The sequence below is a fragment of the Aspergillus tanneri genome (genome assembly GCF_003426965.1).
Source record: "Aspergillus tanneri strain NIH1004 chromosome Unknown AapTan_8_pilon_pilon_pilon, whole genome shotgun sequence".
NCBI lineage: Eukaryota > Fungi > Ascomycota > Eurotiomycetes > Eurotiales > Aspergillaceae > Aspergillus > Aspergillus tanneri.
This window is the reverse complement of record NW_022984635.1, coordinates 804,212-822,085: the sequence shown is the minus strand read 5'-3', so window position 1 is coordinate 822,085 and position 17,874 is coordinate 804,212. Positions and strand designations below refer to the sequence as shown.

At 46.9% G+C, this 17,874-nt stretch overlaps 5 protein-coding genes across 5 annotated transcripts; 2 read left to right on the top strand and 3 right to left on the bottom strand.

Annotated features, from left to right (window-relative positions):
• Positions 1 to 458: 458 nt before the first annotated feature.
• ATNIH1004_010891 (uncharacterized protein) lies at positions 459 to 1,379 on the bottom strand (the record flags this gene model as incomplete). The annotated part of the gene is made up of 1 exon (XM_033575459.1): positions 459 to 1,379. One exon carries the CDS (start codon positions 1,377 to 1,379, stop codon positions 459 to 461), a length of 921 nt encoding a protein of 306 aa, XP_033421314.1.
• A 706-nt stretch (positions 1,380 to 2,085) lies between these two features.
• Positions 2,086 to 3,645, bottom strand: ATNIH1004_010890 (NAD(P)/FAD-dependent oxidoreductase; the record flags this gene model as incomplete). Its single annotated transcript, XM_033575458.1, has 2 exons — positions 2,086 to 2,985; positions 3,037 to 3,645. The coding sequence occupies 2 exons, from the start codon at positions 3,643 to 3,645 to the stop codon at positions 2,086 to 2,088; spliced, it is 1,509 nt and encodes a 502-aa protein (XP_033421313.1).
• Positions 3,646 to 6,356: 2,711 nt separating this feature from the next.
• Positions 6,357 to 7,454, top strand: ATNIH1004_010889 (sialidase family protein; the record flags this gene model as incomplete). The annotated part of the gene is made up of 1 exon (XM_033575457.1): positions 6,357 to 7,454. One exon carries the CDS (start codon positions 6,357 to 6,359, stop codon positions 7,452 to 7,454), a length of 1,098 nt encoding a protein of 365 aa, XP_033421312.1.
• A 1,081-nt stretch (positions 7,455 to 8,535) lies between these two features.
• On the top strand, positions 8,536 to 12,783 carry ATNIH1004_010888 (uncharacterized protein; the record flags this gene model as incomplete). The annotated part of the gene is made up of 2 exons (XM_033575456.1): positions 8,536 to 9,556; positions 9,620 to 12,783. The coding sequence occupies 2 exons, from the start codon at positions 8,536 to 8,538 to the stop codon at positions 12,781 to 12,783; spliced, it is 4,185 nt and encodes a 1,394-aa protein (XP_033421311.1).
• Positions 12,784 to 13,999: 1,216 nt separating this feature from the next.
• On the bottom strand, positions 14,000 to 14,307 carry ATNIH1004_010887 (uncharacterized protein; the record flags this gene model as incomplete). Its single annotated transcript, XM_033575455.1, has 2 exons — positions 14,000 to 14,115; positions 14,187 to 14,307. The coding sequence occupies 2 exons, from the start codon at positions 14,305 to 14,307 to the stop codon at positions 14,000 to 14,002; spliced, it is 237 nt and encodes a 78-aa protein (XP_033421310.1).
• Positions 14,308 to 17,874: the final 3,567 nt, after the last annotated feature.

The following is a 17,874-nucleotide window of genomic DNA, read 5'->3' as shown; positions in this document are numbered from 1 at the left end:
CAAGTTATACGATCATGGTAGAGACCTCTAGCAAGGAGCATTTAATATTTTCAGCATGACGTACACCTATCGCAATCTCTATGAATTTAGTGTCTGCCATCGCGGATTTGTTCCCTTCTTTCACGCTACAATTAATCCGTTGGCTTTTCACCCACAACTTGAAAGTTTCGTCACGGTAAATTTCACCTAAAGGTGATCCTGCTCGAGTACTTACCGAAGGCCGAAAGACCAAATTATATGAGTTATTCCGCAGATATCTTTTGGGCTATTTTGCGTTTGTAGCTGGTTGACAAAGCTCTGTGAAGAGAGCCAGCCGACATTGTGATCGCCACTGGAGGCGCGCTAACTACGATGTAGCCAAGCGCATGCAACACAATTGAATATTCTCTAAGAAAAGCTATACTTAAGCATATTCACAGTACAATCTGACGAACAGCCCAAATTCCTCCCTAGTGAAATCACAAGAGGTCGGATCTCGAGCGAGTGGTGATAGTCTCTACCAAACTACTCATTTCCTCTGCCGCACCGCCTTGCGATATCCTGGCCTGCACGAGTTCGTACATTGGATGGAGGGCATTGCTAGAAATACCGAGTTTCTCACTCGTTTGGATCAAGCATCCAAGCGTATCCTGAAGAACTGACAAGGGAGCCCCATCTGATGCCTGGCTAACGTAGTCTTTCTCATCAATCTGCCTAGCCAGTTCTCCATACAACCGTGAGTAGTCTTGCATGAATATTGGGAGCAATGTTTCTTTCAGGAGGCGCTGTGCGCCCCCCGGCATGTACATTTTAGTGGAATTATAAAACGCCATGGTCTGCAAAAAAGCCTGAGAGAAGCCAAAGAAGAAGATCCCAAGGGTGCATTCCTGAAGAGTAGCGAAAAGGACATCCTCTCCAAGGTACACAGCCATACCGAGGATCTTCAGAGTCTCTTCGATCGAGGCAAATATCTTTTGATCACCGCTATAGTAGAACAGGGACTCGGGCATGCCAACGTAGGCTGGGTAGGTTTCTATTGCGCCGCGAATGTACGTCGAGAAGGAGTGCTTCAAGGCTGTGGCTTGGGAGTTTGTTATGTCATCTGGACTTGCGGATGTATAGTCTATCAAGATGCGGCCGACGCCGGCACCTTGATCGGCCTTGTTTAGAACATCTTGAAAAGCTTCAACATTGAGCAGACAGGTAATAACCAGGGGGCTGGCACGAATGCATTCTGTCGCTGAGGCAACAGGGACAGCGGCATCGGCAACCAGGGCATGAGCCTTGGCTGGAGAACGATTCCAGACAATTGTTTTATATCCAGCCTTTGTATAAGCTCGTGCAATGGCTGAGCCCATTCCACCTAGGCCCAGAATTGAGATGGTCTTGTCGATGGCCATGATTGGGAGGTCTATTGTTTTCAAAGGTAGAAATTTTTAGGAGATCAGCGGCTCGAAACACTCTCGCTGAGAACTGTGTCCTTGTATTGCTGAGTTTGAAGAAGATACATTTGTCCATGTCTATACCACTTATATGCCCTCCCCCTCTCAGCGGAGAGGGGATCAATTTACCATGAAACTTGGAAGCTCTGGAGTGCTATGGCGGAGGCGATTTCGGTCCCGCGCGGTCCCGCGTTACCCAAATTCACTCTCTATCATCAACAACTGCCTACCGCGGTACGAAGGCGGGGCTTTTGCGAGGTCGGTAAACAAACAAAACCTCGAAATCCTACTAAGATGAGTTGTACTCGTCTGCAGTTTTCGGGGCCGCCTAATTCTGGTTTCTAGATAGGAGAGACATGTACTAAGTTGAGGAATAGTCGCTTAAAAAGCATCCAGTGAACTCGAAGCTAACATGGCAACAATCTATAGCAGAAGATTCTGCTGTCTTTCAGTAGTTACTGTCATCAGGCAACGTCGATAGCGCTTCTTAATACGTATAGTTGTAACGACCACGCATAATTTGTTTCATACTGTTGTAGGTTATATTCAAAGTTCCTACTTGCCTAGAAAAATCATTTTTCTAAATACCATTCGTTCTCAGTTTCCTTGAAATACATAGTAAATATGCACTTAAGTTATGGAAATAAAGGCTAAATATGAGTGGTCAAATCCTTAGTGCACTGGAAAGTGCTGCTTCCAGGCCCATGCGGGCCTCATCGGTCAGACGCTCTTCGGAGGGCAATAACATGTCCGGAAGCCACACTGGCTGCGGGTCCCCGAGGGCCATTCTTGCAAGGGCCTCACCAGTGGACAAACACTGCACCATGCCATATCCATTGTAGCCCGCTGCAATCCACTCACCTTCTCCCCTTCCGGTGATACTAGCCGGTAGGCTTCCAACCAGCGGAAGATGGTCCGGCGTAGCACCGATTATTCCACTCCATACTTTGTCGACCACTGAAGATTGCACCTCTCCGGTGGCCGGGTTATCCCACCTTCGGTTGAACAGCTTTGGCAGAAGGGTGGAAACTTGGGTGCCTTGGACTAAGCTGACAATACTATCGTCTGCGTTGATAATGTCTTCGATATGTGCCCTGTTGCCTCCAAAAAAAAGGTCGTGTGTCTCTCCATTTTGCTGCATGTAATATAGTCCTGTGTCGACAATTCCAGAGGCAGGGTCATAGCTAGGTAAGATGAACCACATCCAACACAGTTTATTGCCAAGTTTGGGAAATTTCGGACCAGGTCTTTGACAAGAATTGATATGACGTGTGGGTAGGATCTTTCCCCGTAAATTGGGCACCAGATGGCTACCCCACGCATTGGTACAATGAAGCACCTGCCCAGCACGGACAACACCACGAGGAGTGGTGAGTATGAATGGATATTTGTCATTTGTCGTGGGAGAGTAGGCAATTGATGTCACTGGCGTCTTGGTCTCGATCGAGAAACGACTAGAATAGCGACGAAGAAGGTCCGCAAAAATCCGTGTCACCAGACGGTAGGGCCATAGCACCTCTCCATCTGTAGCTAAGGCTCCAGCAAATCCCTTCACTTGATATACCTAATTTGATCGTCAGCTCCAATAGTGCCAGACATATGAGACCAGGTTTACCTTGTCGAGTGTTTCGGGAGTTATAGTAGAGAATGACCCTTTCTCCTCGGGAAATATCTCTTCATAAAGAGCGATTGATTCCAGGGCTGCCTTCATAACCTCTTTCTCGCTAAACGATAGAATCGCTCGGACAGGTCTCTTCTCGCTTGCTGCCAAAGTATCGGGCCCCAGGGATTCGGCCAGCTGTTTCATTCCCTTCACCGTTCTTTGGCAAAGCTTAGCGATCCCAATAGCGCTTTTGTTCCCGAATATCTCAACCATGTCCTTGAAATCACTAGGAATGTGGGAGAGCAAGAATCCAGCGTTGCGGCTTGTGGCGCCGCTTGTCAGAGTCCGTGCCTCAAAGACCGTCACCGATCGATTGGCAGATCGAGAGTCTTCGAGAAGATGTTTGGCAACACTGCATCCTGTGATTCCAGAGCCGATAATGGCAAAATCTATCGCCGGGGATAGATTGTCTGACTGAGTTTCGGCGAGGGGATGAGGTGGCTCTTGCCAAGTAGGCACGGTAGGGTTGCTTACAGGAACTTGGGGGTCCGAATAAACCTGCCCAATCAGTTTAGCCAGGACCTCACCGGGCAATTTGGTGATATTTGAAGCATGCGCCATATATCTGTGATTGTGGGATTAATCGCAATGCATTACTTGAGTATGGGCAGAATCGGCTTGCCCATCAGACTGTCTCTGCCTGTGGCAAATGCAGGCTTCTTTATACATGAGTAGGCAAGTAAGAGCTGCCTGTACTTGCTCGGCCCCCGCGGACTACCGCCTCGATTCTTGCAACCATCCAGGCCTATACAAAATCGTGGGGTTGATGGAACCGCGGTTCCGCGGCTCCACTGTCCCTGTACTCCCGCATGCGGAACCGCGGAACCTCCTGATCAGCACCATTATTAACCCTAAATATAACTAACCGCACAGCGTCCGATCCAAGATATGCCCGTATGAACTATTAAAATTGATGTAGCTACATCTAGATAGCTTACTATTGCTTTTGCAAAAATCTGGTACTGCGCTTTCCCTATTCAGAAGACACGGGCAATGGAGTGAAATGGCCCTCAGTCACGAAATCCGCGTCCATCAGGTTCCCCCAAATTGCACTCTGCTCCTGCGGAAAAGTCTTCCATTCCAAGATCCTATTTGGCCGGAGCTTGTTGTCTGCATTTCTCTGGTGGTCCCTTTGTCGATGATTCTTTGTCTTTCTGGATGGCTAGGCTGAGAAATAAATGCACATGGCAAGCGCCAAGGAACTCAGGAAGCGTAGCATGTTGGGTTTGGAGCCTTTGCTTGTTTAGTTGCTGCTCAGCTTCTTCATGTAGTCACTGTTCTTCATCCAGACATCCGCGCAACATGTTAATTTCCTGGAGGGATATTCTCGCCGCTCCAAAGCAAAGCACTAGGTAACTGGAATAAGTAGACCCACCATATTTTCTAAGGCCAATATCTTGTTTGTTGCCTCCCTTCCCAACCCGAACACATCCACTAATCGTTGACTTGTCATTAGAACACCGCTATACCCAAAATGGACAGCTTCATCTAACTATCAATTATTGGGGGGTGCGTTATGTGAGAATATTGATCTTGGACTGCTGAAGTGGCGTTTCTGATGCTAGCGTCCAGAGGCTCCACCTATGTAAAAAGCGCGACTTCTAACTGTAATGAATCACACTGAAATGGATAAACCGAGCCAAATTCATCGAGCTGGTTAGGTTATTGCCTATTGGCCATCAATAAGTGACAGGGATGGACAGCTCTCCACGGATTTTTTCCGGTGCGTCTTGAACGCTTACAGCAGTCCATTACATCGCCAGTCAAGGAGGGTCAATCTTCCTTCTCACTCATCCGAATACACATTGCTGACACCCATTAGCGCGATATGATCAGTTGGCTCCTAGCCTATCTCGCGTCGCGGATTCAGAGTAGCGGCATCTTCCCCTAAGGTTTCCGCTGCCAGGTAGTAGGTAGTTGAAACAAGTAGGCTTTACACACGACAGGTATAGTAGAGCCGACTGGCAGCACCTTATATCGGTTCTCCATTTCGCATACCTGGGCTTGTGAATCCTTTGGGGCCAACCCGATCGCTACAGAATATATCAAGCTCATCTCTATTGCATCGCTAAATGTGCTGCCCAGGGTTGCACACTGCAAAACCAGAGAGTATTATTAACCATTTGATTAGGAAGTGGTGTCAACTTGTTCTCTCCCAGCAGAGAATCGATTCAGAAATAATATAGTAGATCAGTATATATTTAATCTTCTATAATCTACCAGATGCCCTACAGGGGCTGACGGGCCGAAAGCAAGAGGGAATTCCAGTTTCAGTCCGCGAGTAGATATGATCTTGCCGCTGAGTGTAATTTATAATAATACGATTTTTGCCTTCCCGGAGTGCGTGTTATAGGTATAATGAGGTCGAACTTATAGATATATTGAAGTATAACACTTACATTTGTTAAATTAAAAGTAGACCCCATGTAGCGATTTCTGGGCGGGGCCTTTGTTGCGCAATGTCGGTCATACTCTGACTTGGGTCCATGGAGAACGTGTTAATGAGTGCGCGACATATCAAAGTAATCAAATAACCAGGAAGATCTGATTGTGTTCGAGAAATAGCTTTTATTTTGCGGCTGTGGTTATATTGTTCAAGTTTCTTGGCTTTTATACTCCATATAGCGGATTCAGAGACCTGTGCCGCTAATGAAATTATGTAAATGTTGGATAGGTATTTTGTCATGCTCCGCCATAACCTGAAGATCTGTGCTACTCCCAACTGCCTGGTGGTAGGTTCTTCACTCAACAGGTGATTTGATCCTGACTTAGCGTCTAAAAAAGAAGATATTGAATTATTAAGTAGTAGGATAAAATCAGCCCATAAAATAGCCCATAAAGTAAACAGCTGCTCAGCGCTTACCCCTATGGCTTGGCAATGTCAGCACAACTTCGTGCTATAATTAATACCAACGATATATAGAATACTATTTAGCACTTCTATTTTTTAAAAAATCAGGCGTCCTAAGAGTAGTATACTCTGGAGTAAGTATGTATTCATATCATCATTGACGGTGATGATCTACAAGATGTTGTTTAGTGCTTCTGCTTTTGGCGAGATCAGGCGTATTTCAGTCAACTAGTGCTGATGGCATGTAGGACGCCTAGCAAACCCAGGCTTACAATATTCTAGTGCTTAAATATGACCAGAATTGGAAAAAAAAAAAAAAAAAAAAAAAACTCTATAAGTAATCAGGTCTTGCCCCCGATGTTTGTAGTGCAAATCTTCATATATCAAATTATCCACTCTCTCTTTCTTTCAGCATTTCAATATGGCTTCAGTTCGCCTTCCTTTTACGATCCTTGCTCTTTTCATTGCCCTCATTCTCCCTCTTGCAGCTGCCGCCCCGTCTCCGGCCGTCAAGCCCGGTGTTAAACTCGACGGCAATCCCAGTGTTATGGGAAAGGGCAGTTACCCGCGCGCAACCTACATCAAAGATAAATCCTTGCTAGGATGCTTTAGAGCGCTCCACGACGACAAAGTCTCAATTGAGACGGTCAGGTCCACTGACAAGGGCAAGACCTGGATACCTGTGGGCACTGTTATCACCGAAGTTGAAAAGACACACGGGTTGAACAACTGCTATCTTCACCAACTGCCGAAATCAGACAGGATCCTGATGGCTTTCCGGAACCACGAGCGCGACCCGAAGACGGAGAAATATACTAAGTATATCATGTCAGTGTATTACTCGGACGACAGGGGAAAGAAATGGGAACCTCTCAGCACTGTTGCGACGACTGCGACCCGTGGGCTGGGCGTCTGGGAGCCGCTCATGATGGACGATCTCAACGGTGACTTAATGTTGTTTTTCTCGAGAGAAACTCGGAAGGATGGGAAGGACCAGAACAGTATCCTGGTTCGTTCCACTGACGGGGGCAAGACTTGGGGGAGGGAGGAGACCATTTCGGGCGGGGACATCCAGAAACGGGATGGAATGTTGGGCGTCACTCGTCTGGCACCTAATTCCAAAAAGATGATAGCCGTCTTCGAGAGCCTGACACCAAACACTGGCATCACTTCGATCACATCCTCTGATGATGGAAAGTCTTGGAGCAGAGACCGCAGGACTGTTTACAAGGGCACTAACGGACCTCCCAGCGAGTCAGCCCCTCAGGTTGTCCGCGTCGGCAAGACTCTTGTTGCCAGCTTCTCGACCTGGGAAGACGACCGGAAGGCTGGGAAGTCTAAGCCACCGAATGTTAAGATTGTCACCAGCACAGATGGAGGAGCTACCTGGGGCCAAAAGACACTGGTGCACAAGAACTGTCATTGGGCTGGAGAAGTAGCAATCGACGACAAGAGCCTTCTTGTTCTGTGTGACTACAATAACGGGGCGGCAATCGCACAACGCGTGAGCATATCTTGAGCGTCTTGGGCTGGGGCATGATGGGTAGGTAGATACTTTGCATGTTACTGGGACATTGTTGTTTGGCTAATCTGACTGCGACGGATACTTATTTCAATGCTCATAAGGGATGCCCGAAGAGAAACCACGCTCTTTCTCCGTGAACTGCACATACAGCTATCTAATCTCCATCGTAGACTGTGATGCCCGCTTTCTAAGCTGGGTCATCTTCGCTTTAAGCGGTTGCCCAGTATTATGAATATCAGAATATGGGATCGCCCGATGGATTGATTACCCGAAGGATCGGCGAAGTCCTCGCCTATATATCTCTTCCCACAGACAAATTCCTGTATAATAAGTTCGCTCATCCAATTCAATGGCTTAGTTCTCTCTATTCAATGGCAATTCCTCTGACCTACTGTAGATTCGGGATCCGATCACTCCTAGGCCTTGGCGAGCGCGCAGCGTCATCCCCCCTGAATCGTCTCCATTCCTGAAGATAGTAAAATTAAGCGTAAGGATAGTTGAGCAAGCAGTCAATACAGTTGATATTGTTATCCTCCAGATCCTCAGTGGGCTACCGGCGTGTAGCTGGTATAGTGTTATTCTGCCCCCCATTCCTTCCCCTGAGCGAATGATCATAACAAAACACAATGAAAACCCTGGTTATGTGACAGCTTATGTTATGTTAATGATCTCGTAGTACAAATTATCCTCTCATCCTCGGAAGCAAAATATAACCAACAAATCATATTTTATAGTCATGTATGTCATTTAATTCATAAATACTTATTGCTTCTCGATCCCACAAAATCAAATATACGAAATACAGATACCGTGGGAGCCTTATCGGAGATGCCAACGAGCTTTCTTTTGTGCTGTTGAGGCGGTGCGTCTAGTGGCTGTGCATGCATGGCTCGATAAGTGTTGGATTCTCTCGCCTCCTCTTCCTACCAAGTCTAAACATAGCTCAGCCGAAAATCGTTGCAATAATTGCCCTTCACCAGACAAATTTTCTACCGTTCGGCAATGCCCCTATCGATGTTTAACCGCCGAGCAAAGTCGTGTCTGTTAATTGTGGCCCGGTGCACATCTTGCCGAAATGGATGGGAGAAGTGTTTGGCACGAAGATGCTGAGACAAGCGTGTCTCTCCCTCCAAAGCGACAAAAGACTTTTCACTATGACAGTTCGCCCACACCACGACACGATCTTTACACTATTGCCTGGATCTGCGCGCTGCATATAGAGATGGCAGCAGCCAGGGCTATGCTCGATGAGATTCACGAGGCCCTGCCCACGTATGCAGACGACAGCAACACATATGTACTGGGAAGCATCAATCAGCACAATGTTGTTATTGCGTGCTTGCCAGAAGCCCAGTATGGAACGAACAACGCGGCGAACGTCATGACGAATATGAAGCGAACCTTCTCGGCGATCCGGGCGGGCTTGATAGTCGGGATTGGTGGTTGCGTGCCGAGTAAGGCTGATGTGCGTTTGGGTGACATCGTTGTCGGAACAAGAGTGATGCAGTATGATCTTGGGAAAGTCGTTGGAGACGGACAGCTCCAGCGAACAGCAATCCCTAGGATTCCTCACCATGTGCTCGGGACAGCCGTTTCCACGCTCCGTTCGAAACACGAGCTAGGGCCCAGTCGAGTCCCATCCATCCTGCGGCAGAAACTAGAAGGATACCCCGAGTATGGTCGCCCAAGGTCACCGGACCGCCTCTTTCACGCAACGTATGATCATGAATCCCCGACGGCTAACTGTGACGGATGCGACCAGTCAAGGTTGGTTCCACGAAGCAGACGGATGTCGGACGATATAATGATTCATTACGGGGCTATCGCCTCAGGGAACCAAGTCATGAGAAGCGGCACTACCCGGGACAATGTTGCTCGACAACTGGATGTCATATGTTTCGAAATGGAGGCTGCTGGTCTGATGGATATTCTCCCTTGTCTACCAATTCGGGGAATCTGCGACTACTCAGACTCTCACAAGAGCAAGGAATGGCAGAGGTATGCCGCAGCAACGGCGGCCGCATACGCTAGGGAATTGCTCGAGGAGCTACCGGTGGCTGAAGCTCATGCAAGAGTTGCCTACATGCCCAATCCTCGTAAGTTAGCTTAGTAGTCTTGGGAACAGCTTCGACTCACTGTTGCTCACACCCAGCGTGCAGATCAACGTTCATCACACGAACGTCGGCAGCGCTTGCTGGGGTTCCTTAAATTCAAGCAAATCGATTCTCGTAAATCAAGTATCGAAACCGAACTCGACAAAACATGTCAATGGTTTCTCAGCCACCCTGACTACCATGCATGGCTTGATCCCAGAAAATTGACACAACATCATGGCTTTTTGTGGATCAGTGGCAAGCCCGGTACTGGCAAGTCGACAATCATGAAGTTCGCATACTTGAAAATGAAGCGCAAAGCCCACCGTAAGCATGCTATCACTGCTTCTTTTTTCTTTAACGCTCGAGGCGAATATTTAGAAAAGTCGATCTTAGGGATGTACCGATCATTGCTGCTCCAGCTGCTTGAAGGGTACCCTGATCTTCAGACAGTTTTAGACGATCCCGATCTTATTTCCCAAAGTCAGAATGACTGCCCTTCCTTGAATGTTCTCAAGGACCTCTTTCGCAACGCAGTTTCTGCCCTCGGTCAACGCTCATTTACCTGCTTCGTCGATGCTCTCGATGAGTGTGACGAACAACAAGTTGTAGACATGGTCCAATACTTTGAAGAGCTGGCAGAACAATCCACGAATAAAGGCGTCCGGCTCCGAATCTGTTTTTCCAGTCGACATTATCCATACATCGTCATTAAGCGGGGAATACGACTTACACTGGAGGATCAGCCAGGTCATGCCGAAGATTTGGCAACCTACGTTGCAAGCCGCCTCCGAATCGAAGACCCTGCGCTCGTCGACGAGCTACGACCACAACTTCTCGGGAAAGCTGCTGGCGTTTTTATGTGGGTCAAATTAGTTGTCGACATTCTGAACAAAGAATGTCGACAAGGTGGACTTGCTCTGAGAAAGAGAATGGCAGAGATACCGAGTGATTTGAGCTTACTGTTCAAGGACATCCTGAGACGTGACAATGAGAATATGGAGGCTCTCCTGCTTTGCATCCTATGGATTCTCTACGCAAAGCGACCTTTGCAACCGAAGGAGTTCTACCATGCTCTCTGGTCTGGTTTGTCAGTGAAAGGTCTGGCCGATGCCCAAGGCCCAGATGTCACCGTCCCAGATGTGGATGACAAGGTTAACAGATGTGTTATCAGCTCCTCAAAAGGTCTTGCTGAAATCACGACATCTGAGCAGCCCACAGTTCAATTTATTCATGAATCCGTCCGAGACTTTCTTATCAAAGACGACGGTCTGCATGAATTGTGGCCTGATCTTGGATTTGACTGGAGGAGCCCAAGCCATGAGAAACTCAAACAATGTTGCAATTCATACATGAATTATACCTTGACACGTGCGTCTGTTATCAAACTGCTGGTAGAGCGAAAAGCCAACCGGCGGACAGTAATCTCAACAGAGTACCCTTTCTTGGAGTATGCCAGTCAGCATGTTCTCTATCATGCCAACGCTGCGGCGGAAGCGATTCCTCAAGACGAGTTTCTATCTCTTTTCCCCGTCTCCGAATGGATTACTATCAACAATCTTTTTGAAAAGTACAACATTCGTAAATACACCCAGCATGCAAGTCTCTTCTATATTCTCGCAGACAAAGGTTTCTCAGAGCTCATCCGCACAAAGTGCAAAGAGGATCCACATATTCATGTTCCTGGGGAGAGATACGGGTACCCGCTGTTTGCTGCTTTGGCCAACGCTAACAAAGACGCTGTTGCTGCTCTTCTGAACTCGCCTTCGAGCATGTGTAAAGAAGCCGACATTACAGAGGGTCTAAACTGCAGGAAAGACTTGAAAGAACACACAAATCGAACACCGCTATCCTGGGCTGCGCAGGATGGTCGGGCAGGCATAGTCAAGCTGCTTCTCCAAATGGAAACGACCGTCGATGACGTGGATTCGGAGGCCCGAACTCCACTTTCGCGGGCCTCAGAGAAGGGCCACGAGGCAGTGGCAAAGCTGCTTATTAACAAGGGAGCAGACGTCAACTCCAGAGATAATAATGGATCGACACCACTCTTGTGGGCATCAGATAATGGCCACGAGGCAGTGGCAAAGCTGCTTATTAACAAGGGAGCAGATGTCAACTCCAGAGATAATAATGGATCGACACCTCTCCTTTGGGCCTCAGAGAAGCACGAGGCAGTGGCAAAGCTGCTTATTATTAAGGGAGCAGATGTCAACTCCAGAGATAATAATGGATCGGCACCGCTCTTTTGGGCCTCAGGTAATGGCCAGGAGGCAACGGTAGAGCTGCTTATTAAAAATGGAGCAGATGTTAATACCAGTGACAATAAAGGAAGGACACCACTCTTTTGGGCCTCATGGAATGGACACGAGGCAGTGGCAAAGCTGCTTATTGACAAGGGAGCAGATGTCAACTCCAGAGATAATAATGGATCGACACCTCTCTTTTGGGCCTCAGAGAAGCACGAGGCAGTGGCAAAGCTGCTTATTATCAAGGGAGCAGATATTAACACCAGCGACAATGAAGGAATGACACCACTCTTAAAAGCCTCAGAGAGTGGCCAGGAGGCAACGGTAGAGCTGCTTATTAAAAATGGAGCAGATGTTAATACCAGTGACAATAAAGGAAGGACACCACTCTTTTGGGCCTCATGGAATAGCCACAAGGCAGTGGCAAAGCTGCTTATTATCAAGGGAGCAGATATTAACACCAGCGACAATGAAGGAATGACACCACTCTTAAAAGCCTCAGAGAGTGGCCAGGAGGCAGTGGCTAATCTGCTTATTGACAAAGGGGCAGATGTCAACACCAGTGACAACGAAGGAAGGACACCACTCTTTCAGGCCTCATGGTATGGCTATGAGGCAGTGGCAAGACTGCTTATTAACAAGGGAGCAGATGTCGACTCCAGAGATAATTATGGATGGACACCACTCTTTTGGGCTTCACGGAAAGGCGGCGACAAGGCAGTGGTAAAACTGCTTATTGACAAGGGGGCAGATGTCAACTCCAGAGATAATTATGGAAGGACACCACTTTTTTGGGCCTCATGGAAATTCGGCAACAAGGCAATGGTGAAACTGCTTATTGACAAGGGGGCAGATGTTAACATCAGTGACAACGAAGGAAGGACACCACTCTTTTGGGCCTCACGGAAAGGCGGCGACCAAACAGTGGCAAAACTGCTTCTGGACAAACTGGCAGACGTCAACACCAGATATAGCTATAGATAGATGTCACTCTTAAGAGCCTCAGAGAATGCAACGAGGCAATGATAAAGCTGCTTATTGACAAGGGAGCAGATGTCAACTCCTGCAATAAAGATGGATTGACTCCATTCCTATAAGCCTAAGAGACGTGCCACGAGGTTGTGACAAAGCATCTTACATCTTATTGACAGGGGATCAATTATCGATGCCAGCAACATACATGGATCAGCACCACTTACGCGCCTCAGAGAAGGGCCTACATCTCGGGCCTGCCTAGGGATCCACACACCCCAGATGCATGTATTTATTGCTGAGTCGAATGTAAAGAGCGGAGCAACAATACTTTATTCTGAGGGACTTGTCACGAAAGATCTATTTTCAGGAAACAAGTTAGTGTATCAGAAGGCACTTACTGGGATGCTACAAGGATTAATTGGTAGTTATAGTACCTCTTTCTTGCGAACACAGCCCAGTTTACTTTTCCTAGTAGAGTATTTAAGATACAGTACAGTATAAACCTGACATTCAGAGGTTTACCTTGAAAGTTAGTTGTCAGATGAGCTACAATAAGTGCTCTCATTTCTTTATTAGGACTCCAATTTTATGCTTTAGATTTATACACTGATGAATGGAAATGCCGTCTCACTAGTTAAGCGTCATCGACAGATTTATATAATCATATATTTCATATACATCATATAAGTTACCAACGAACTGAAGGAACAAAGGGTTACCTGAGATAAACAGGAAATTATAAACAATCACTAAAAACTTTCTCGGTTTAGAATCTATTATTATGACACGGCCCAGCTTGGTGTATTAATATTGCATTGCTTGCCTCTCCCGAGCACAACCTCACGCAATTGTTCCATGGCCCACCCTTTTACCACGCCGCAGAACACAATTACTACTTGATTGCGTTGATCCAGCGCTGATACTCCGCTGCAAGAGTGGTTATCATGGTATTAATCACTATCAGATTCTCCAGAGGCTTGAAGGATATGTGCTCTAAGGCCCCTATTACCTTGGTGTCTACCAGCTTCCCTGCCAACTTCCGTTTAACGTTAATCACGGGCTGCTTGTTTTTATACCGCTTTATGAATCTATTAGTTCTACTGTTATTGCTCTTGTTATGCAGTTCACAGACAGCTTGTTATACCTCCGCTTTGCTTCGGCTGTCTGATCGTGGAAAAGTGGCAGCTTCTCCCTCCGCTGACGCTGTTACTCGGAAAACGCTCCTTCAGTCAAGGTGGCCAAAGGCGGCTTGACAATCCAAATTGGTGCGTTCCAACTTGGCTTTACGATCTTCCCACTTCCGCTTGCGTTCGTGACTGTATCCTGCCGTGCACGTACCACCTGGAGTTCATTAAGGGGCTTGGATTCTTCGGTAGAGAGTTTATACGTTCCATCCGTGTCAATCAACGTACTAAAACAAACAAATCGCACCAACAGTGTTTGAGAACCTGTTTTGCGGATGATGCCCTGGACATCGACCTCGACATCCACTTGTAATGTCAGGTGAAGGTGCGGATATCTGTCCTGTAGCATGACGTTCTGGAGAGAGCCGGTAATCTCTTCTATCCAGTGGGTTAGCAATCCTGCCGGCCGGGGAACCGAGTAATGCTCACCACTGCCGTCAAAAGCCTCGGCCACAACATATCGAAGAAGGTACAGCTTGGTAATCTGTACGACGCCTGTGATCTCTCTCTCCCTCGAAATATCTAAGATCGTACTTTTAACGCCGTCAGCTGCTTGTCTAGGGTAATCTAATATTCCGCTGTTTTCCCGGACCGCCTAGCAAATTACTTAAATCTTGTGTTTTAATTTCAGCTCCTGCTGTCCAAGGCTGTTAAGTACCTGAAGGTTATAAAGATTGTTCCGGGCAGTCTAGCACCGGACCTGTTGTAGAAATCATCTTGAAGCCCTTGAAGAGCTTGTCCAGGTGACAACCATGCGGACTAAAGACCAGAGTTGGATTAAAGATGATTTCAGGGACTTTGAAGTGGCTCCTATCCAATCTAGCTAGCAGGCTAGCTCCCATGGAGGCACAGAATCAAGGACACTTATGGAGGCTTCTTGCCAAGAAATCTCGTAGTAAACTCCGGCTTTAGGAAAATAAACAGTCGCGCACATCCTCCTCCTGGATCTCGGGTCAATGTCAGCACAATGTCTTGATAGCGAAGGTCCAGGAGCGCCTTCAGACAGCTTGCAATGATAGCTGCTAGCTGGCAGAAGAAGAGCAATAACTAAATCCGCAGCCAGCCGCAGTCGAAGAACTCGGCCAGGTCTTCGATGTACATCTTCTTCGGCCAGCGCGTGAGTTCCAGACCTTTCTAATTCTCGGGCCGCTAATTTCAGGTGGTGTTTGTACTATTAGTGCTGTGGGATCTGGATCGAGGGCCAATAGGGACAATAGGCCTGAGAAGTCAAACTGGTCCCAGCCCTTTACAAAAGACCTACCCTGGAGACAGAGAGTTAGTGAATGCTACATTTAGTGGATCCATGCTTTCCTTATTCCAGAATATCCCTATAGGTATACCTCCAGACTTAACGGGGCACAATCCATTCTTATTCTGGCTTGAGAACCGGCCGTAAGAGCCAGCTTGGTCAAGCAAATACTATGTGAAGCTAGGTATACCGCTCTACTTTCTTGTACGTTTTATAGAGAGAATCGCTTTTCAAAGCCTAACCCCCTTATTTGTATCTTTTGCGATTATTTTGATGTCTTAATATTGTTTTACAGAGAGAACAATACTGGTTGGTATCCATCACGAACAGGTTCAATGACAGACCGCTTGCGTCTAGGCATGGACGTAAGTGCAAGCTATATGTATAGCAGAATATAAACGACAACCGATTCCATGTTTACGCCAGAAAGGCACAAGATGTAACCATGTATCGGGCCAAAAGATGGTCCTACTGGCCGTAGTTGAGAAGTGTAGGCTCCCTGGCCGTATTTCTGATTCCACCCGCACACATGTCACTGCGATGAGTCCATTGTGATTCTGAAATAATATAGCAGAAATAGTAGAGTACCGACTAAGGCAGGACATATGGTAGCAAGTCTGTTTAACACCTAACTCTTAACAAATTAAAAAAATATACAGTTAGGCAGAAAACTAAGCTTAGAGTGGAGCTCTGTTGACTAATTGAAGTATAATATAACATAACCGGAAAGCGAGAGTTCCACCTCTATACTCCATATAAAACAGTCTTTTTTGTAAGGGGGCTAAATGCCTTGCTATCTAGTGACCAGATATACACAAAGAGGAATCGCTGGGAAGAAGAAAGTAAAAAGGTGAAGAGGGAAGAGCTGTGCAGATTCTCAGACTGCGAGGGGTCATGTGATCGCAATAAGCGGACCAATAATATGCGCCGATTGCTGCGAAGGCGAAGCCGAGCAATACGAGTTGCACATTCTTGTGACGGACGCTACGTGATCCCCGTTGTCCCATTTGTATATACAGATAGGGCGTCCCCCTCCCCCGGTAAAAAGTGCGTAGAAGCAAGGATCTCCCTTCCCAGCACCGCACTCTATCTCCGTGTGGCTCCATCCCCGTAGATGCCACGCCAACCGCTGAGTGGTGAGCAGGTGCGTGGATCCAGTAACAGACCGTGCGCGGGAAACACATCACCCACTGAGCCGGTGGACGAATGGAACTTGTGGGCTGGATCGGTTTTACGCAGAGGGAGCGGACGTGGACCGTCCAGTGGTCGTTCGCCCGTGAACTCGCGAGAAAACTGGCGAGGACGTATGAGCGTGCGCGCAGAGAGTCATGTTATTGCAAACGTGCAGCCGAATCAGGGGGCGTGGATGGCGGTCACGGCCCGGGGTCACATGGGGGAGGACCTGTTCTATAGAGGTCCTACGTATCTTATCTTATACAGGCGCAGCTTGCGACAGGTCCTACGGGTTCAGCCCTTGACACTATGTCTAAGTTATTAATTTATAGTATAGCACAATACATATAACAAACTACGGTTTCTCTTGGTCTGTTGTTGCTGAGATATGTGGGGTGTAAAACTGGGCATTTTACATGGGATAGGTGGAACTCTCGCTTTCTGGTTACGCTAGTTACTATAGCTGCCAACCTAGGCAAGCTCCAACCGTGATCGTTTTAGGCTCTTAGAACCTTAGTACATGAGCTTGCAGTGGGGCCTAGATCCTAATAAATCGCTTTCATTCCTGTATATATTGTAGAAGTTCCCCTCTACTGCATGCCAAAGAACAACAGTCCACAGTAAAGTCTTATGTCAACCAAGAAAAATTACCGCACCATCCCTGAATTAGTCTCTGGACACTTTTTGAGTGCAATGGTCAATTCGACACGTTGGCTCATGACAGGGATTGACTTCGCCCGCTTTTAATAGTCACCTTGGCATGCGCTACTAGTTTCCATGATGTAACGTCAGGAGAATAGTACCTATGAGTTTGTTCAGCGTCATACCCCTGCCCAAGTATATGAAAAGCAACTATATCTTCCACTATGGTGAGATGCGAGGAGATTACAAGGGTCAAATTTACAGTGGCAAGGGTTTACGGCTTGTTCTTTATACTCCAGATGAACTCACTCACAGATTCACTATACACTTTTTTGTATTTATCTTTGTGCAAGGTCTGGAGGTGTATACCTATAGGGATATTCTGGAATAAGGAAAGCATGGATCCACTAATGTAGCATTCACCGACTCTCTGTCTCCAGGGGAGGCTGTCTTAATGGCATTACAGAGCAGCTAGTACATCTCCAGTGGAGTTAACTGAATTTAGTAAAGTAAAAAAAATCCCTCATATAGAGGAGACCTTGTTTCATTTAAGATCTCTGTCGCTCCACTAAAAATTCATTACCCTAGACAAACTATTGACGTCTGTCTATACAACAGATACATATTATCACAGAAAGAAGTGAAGGTTAGTATATTTTAGTTGTACTTAAAGTATAAATAAGACGCTGATTCCTAGATCCCACATCTTAGGAAACAGCAATTCGTCATGCCTACACAAGGAATTTCTCAATTTATTTTTCGATACTGTCCCTTATTTATTATATATACTTTAATCTTTTTCAACACCTACCAGTACTATATTGCCTATGAAGACTGCAGTCTCGGCAATCG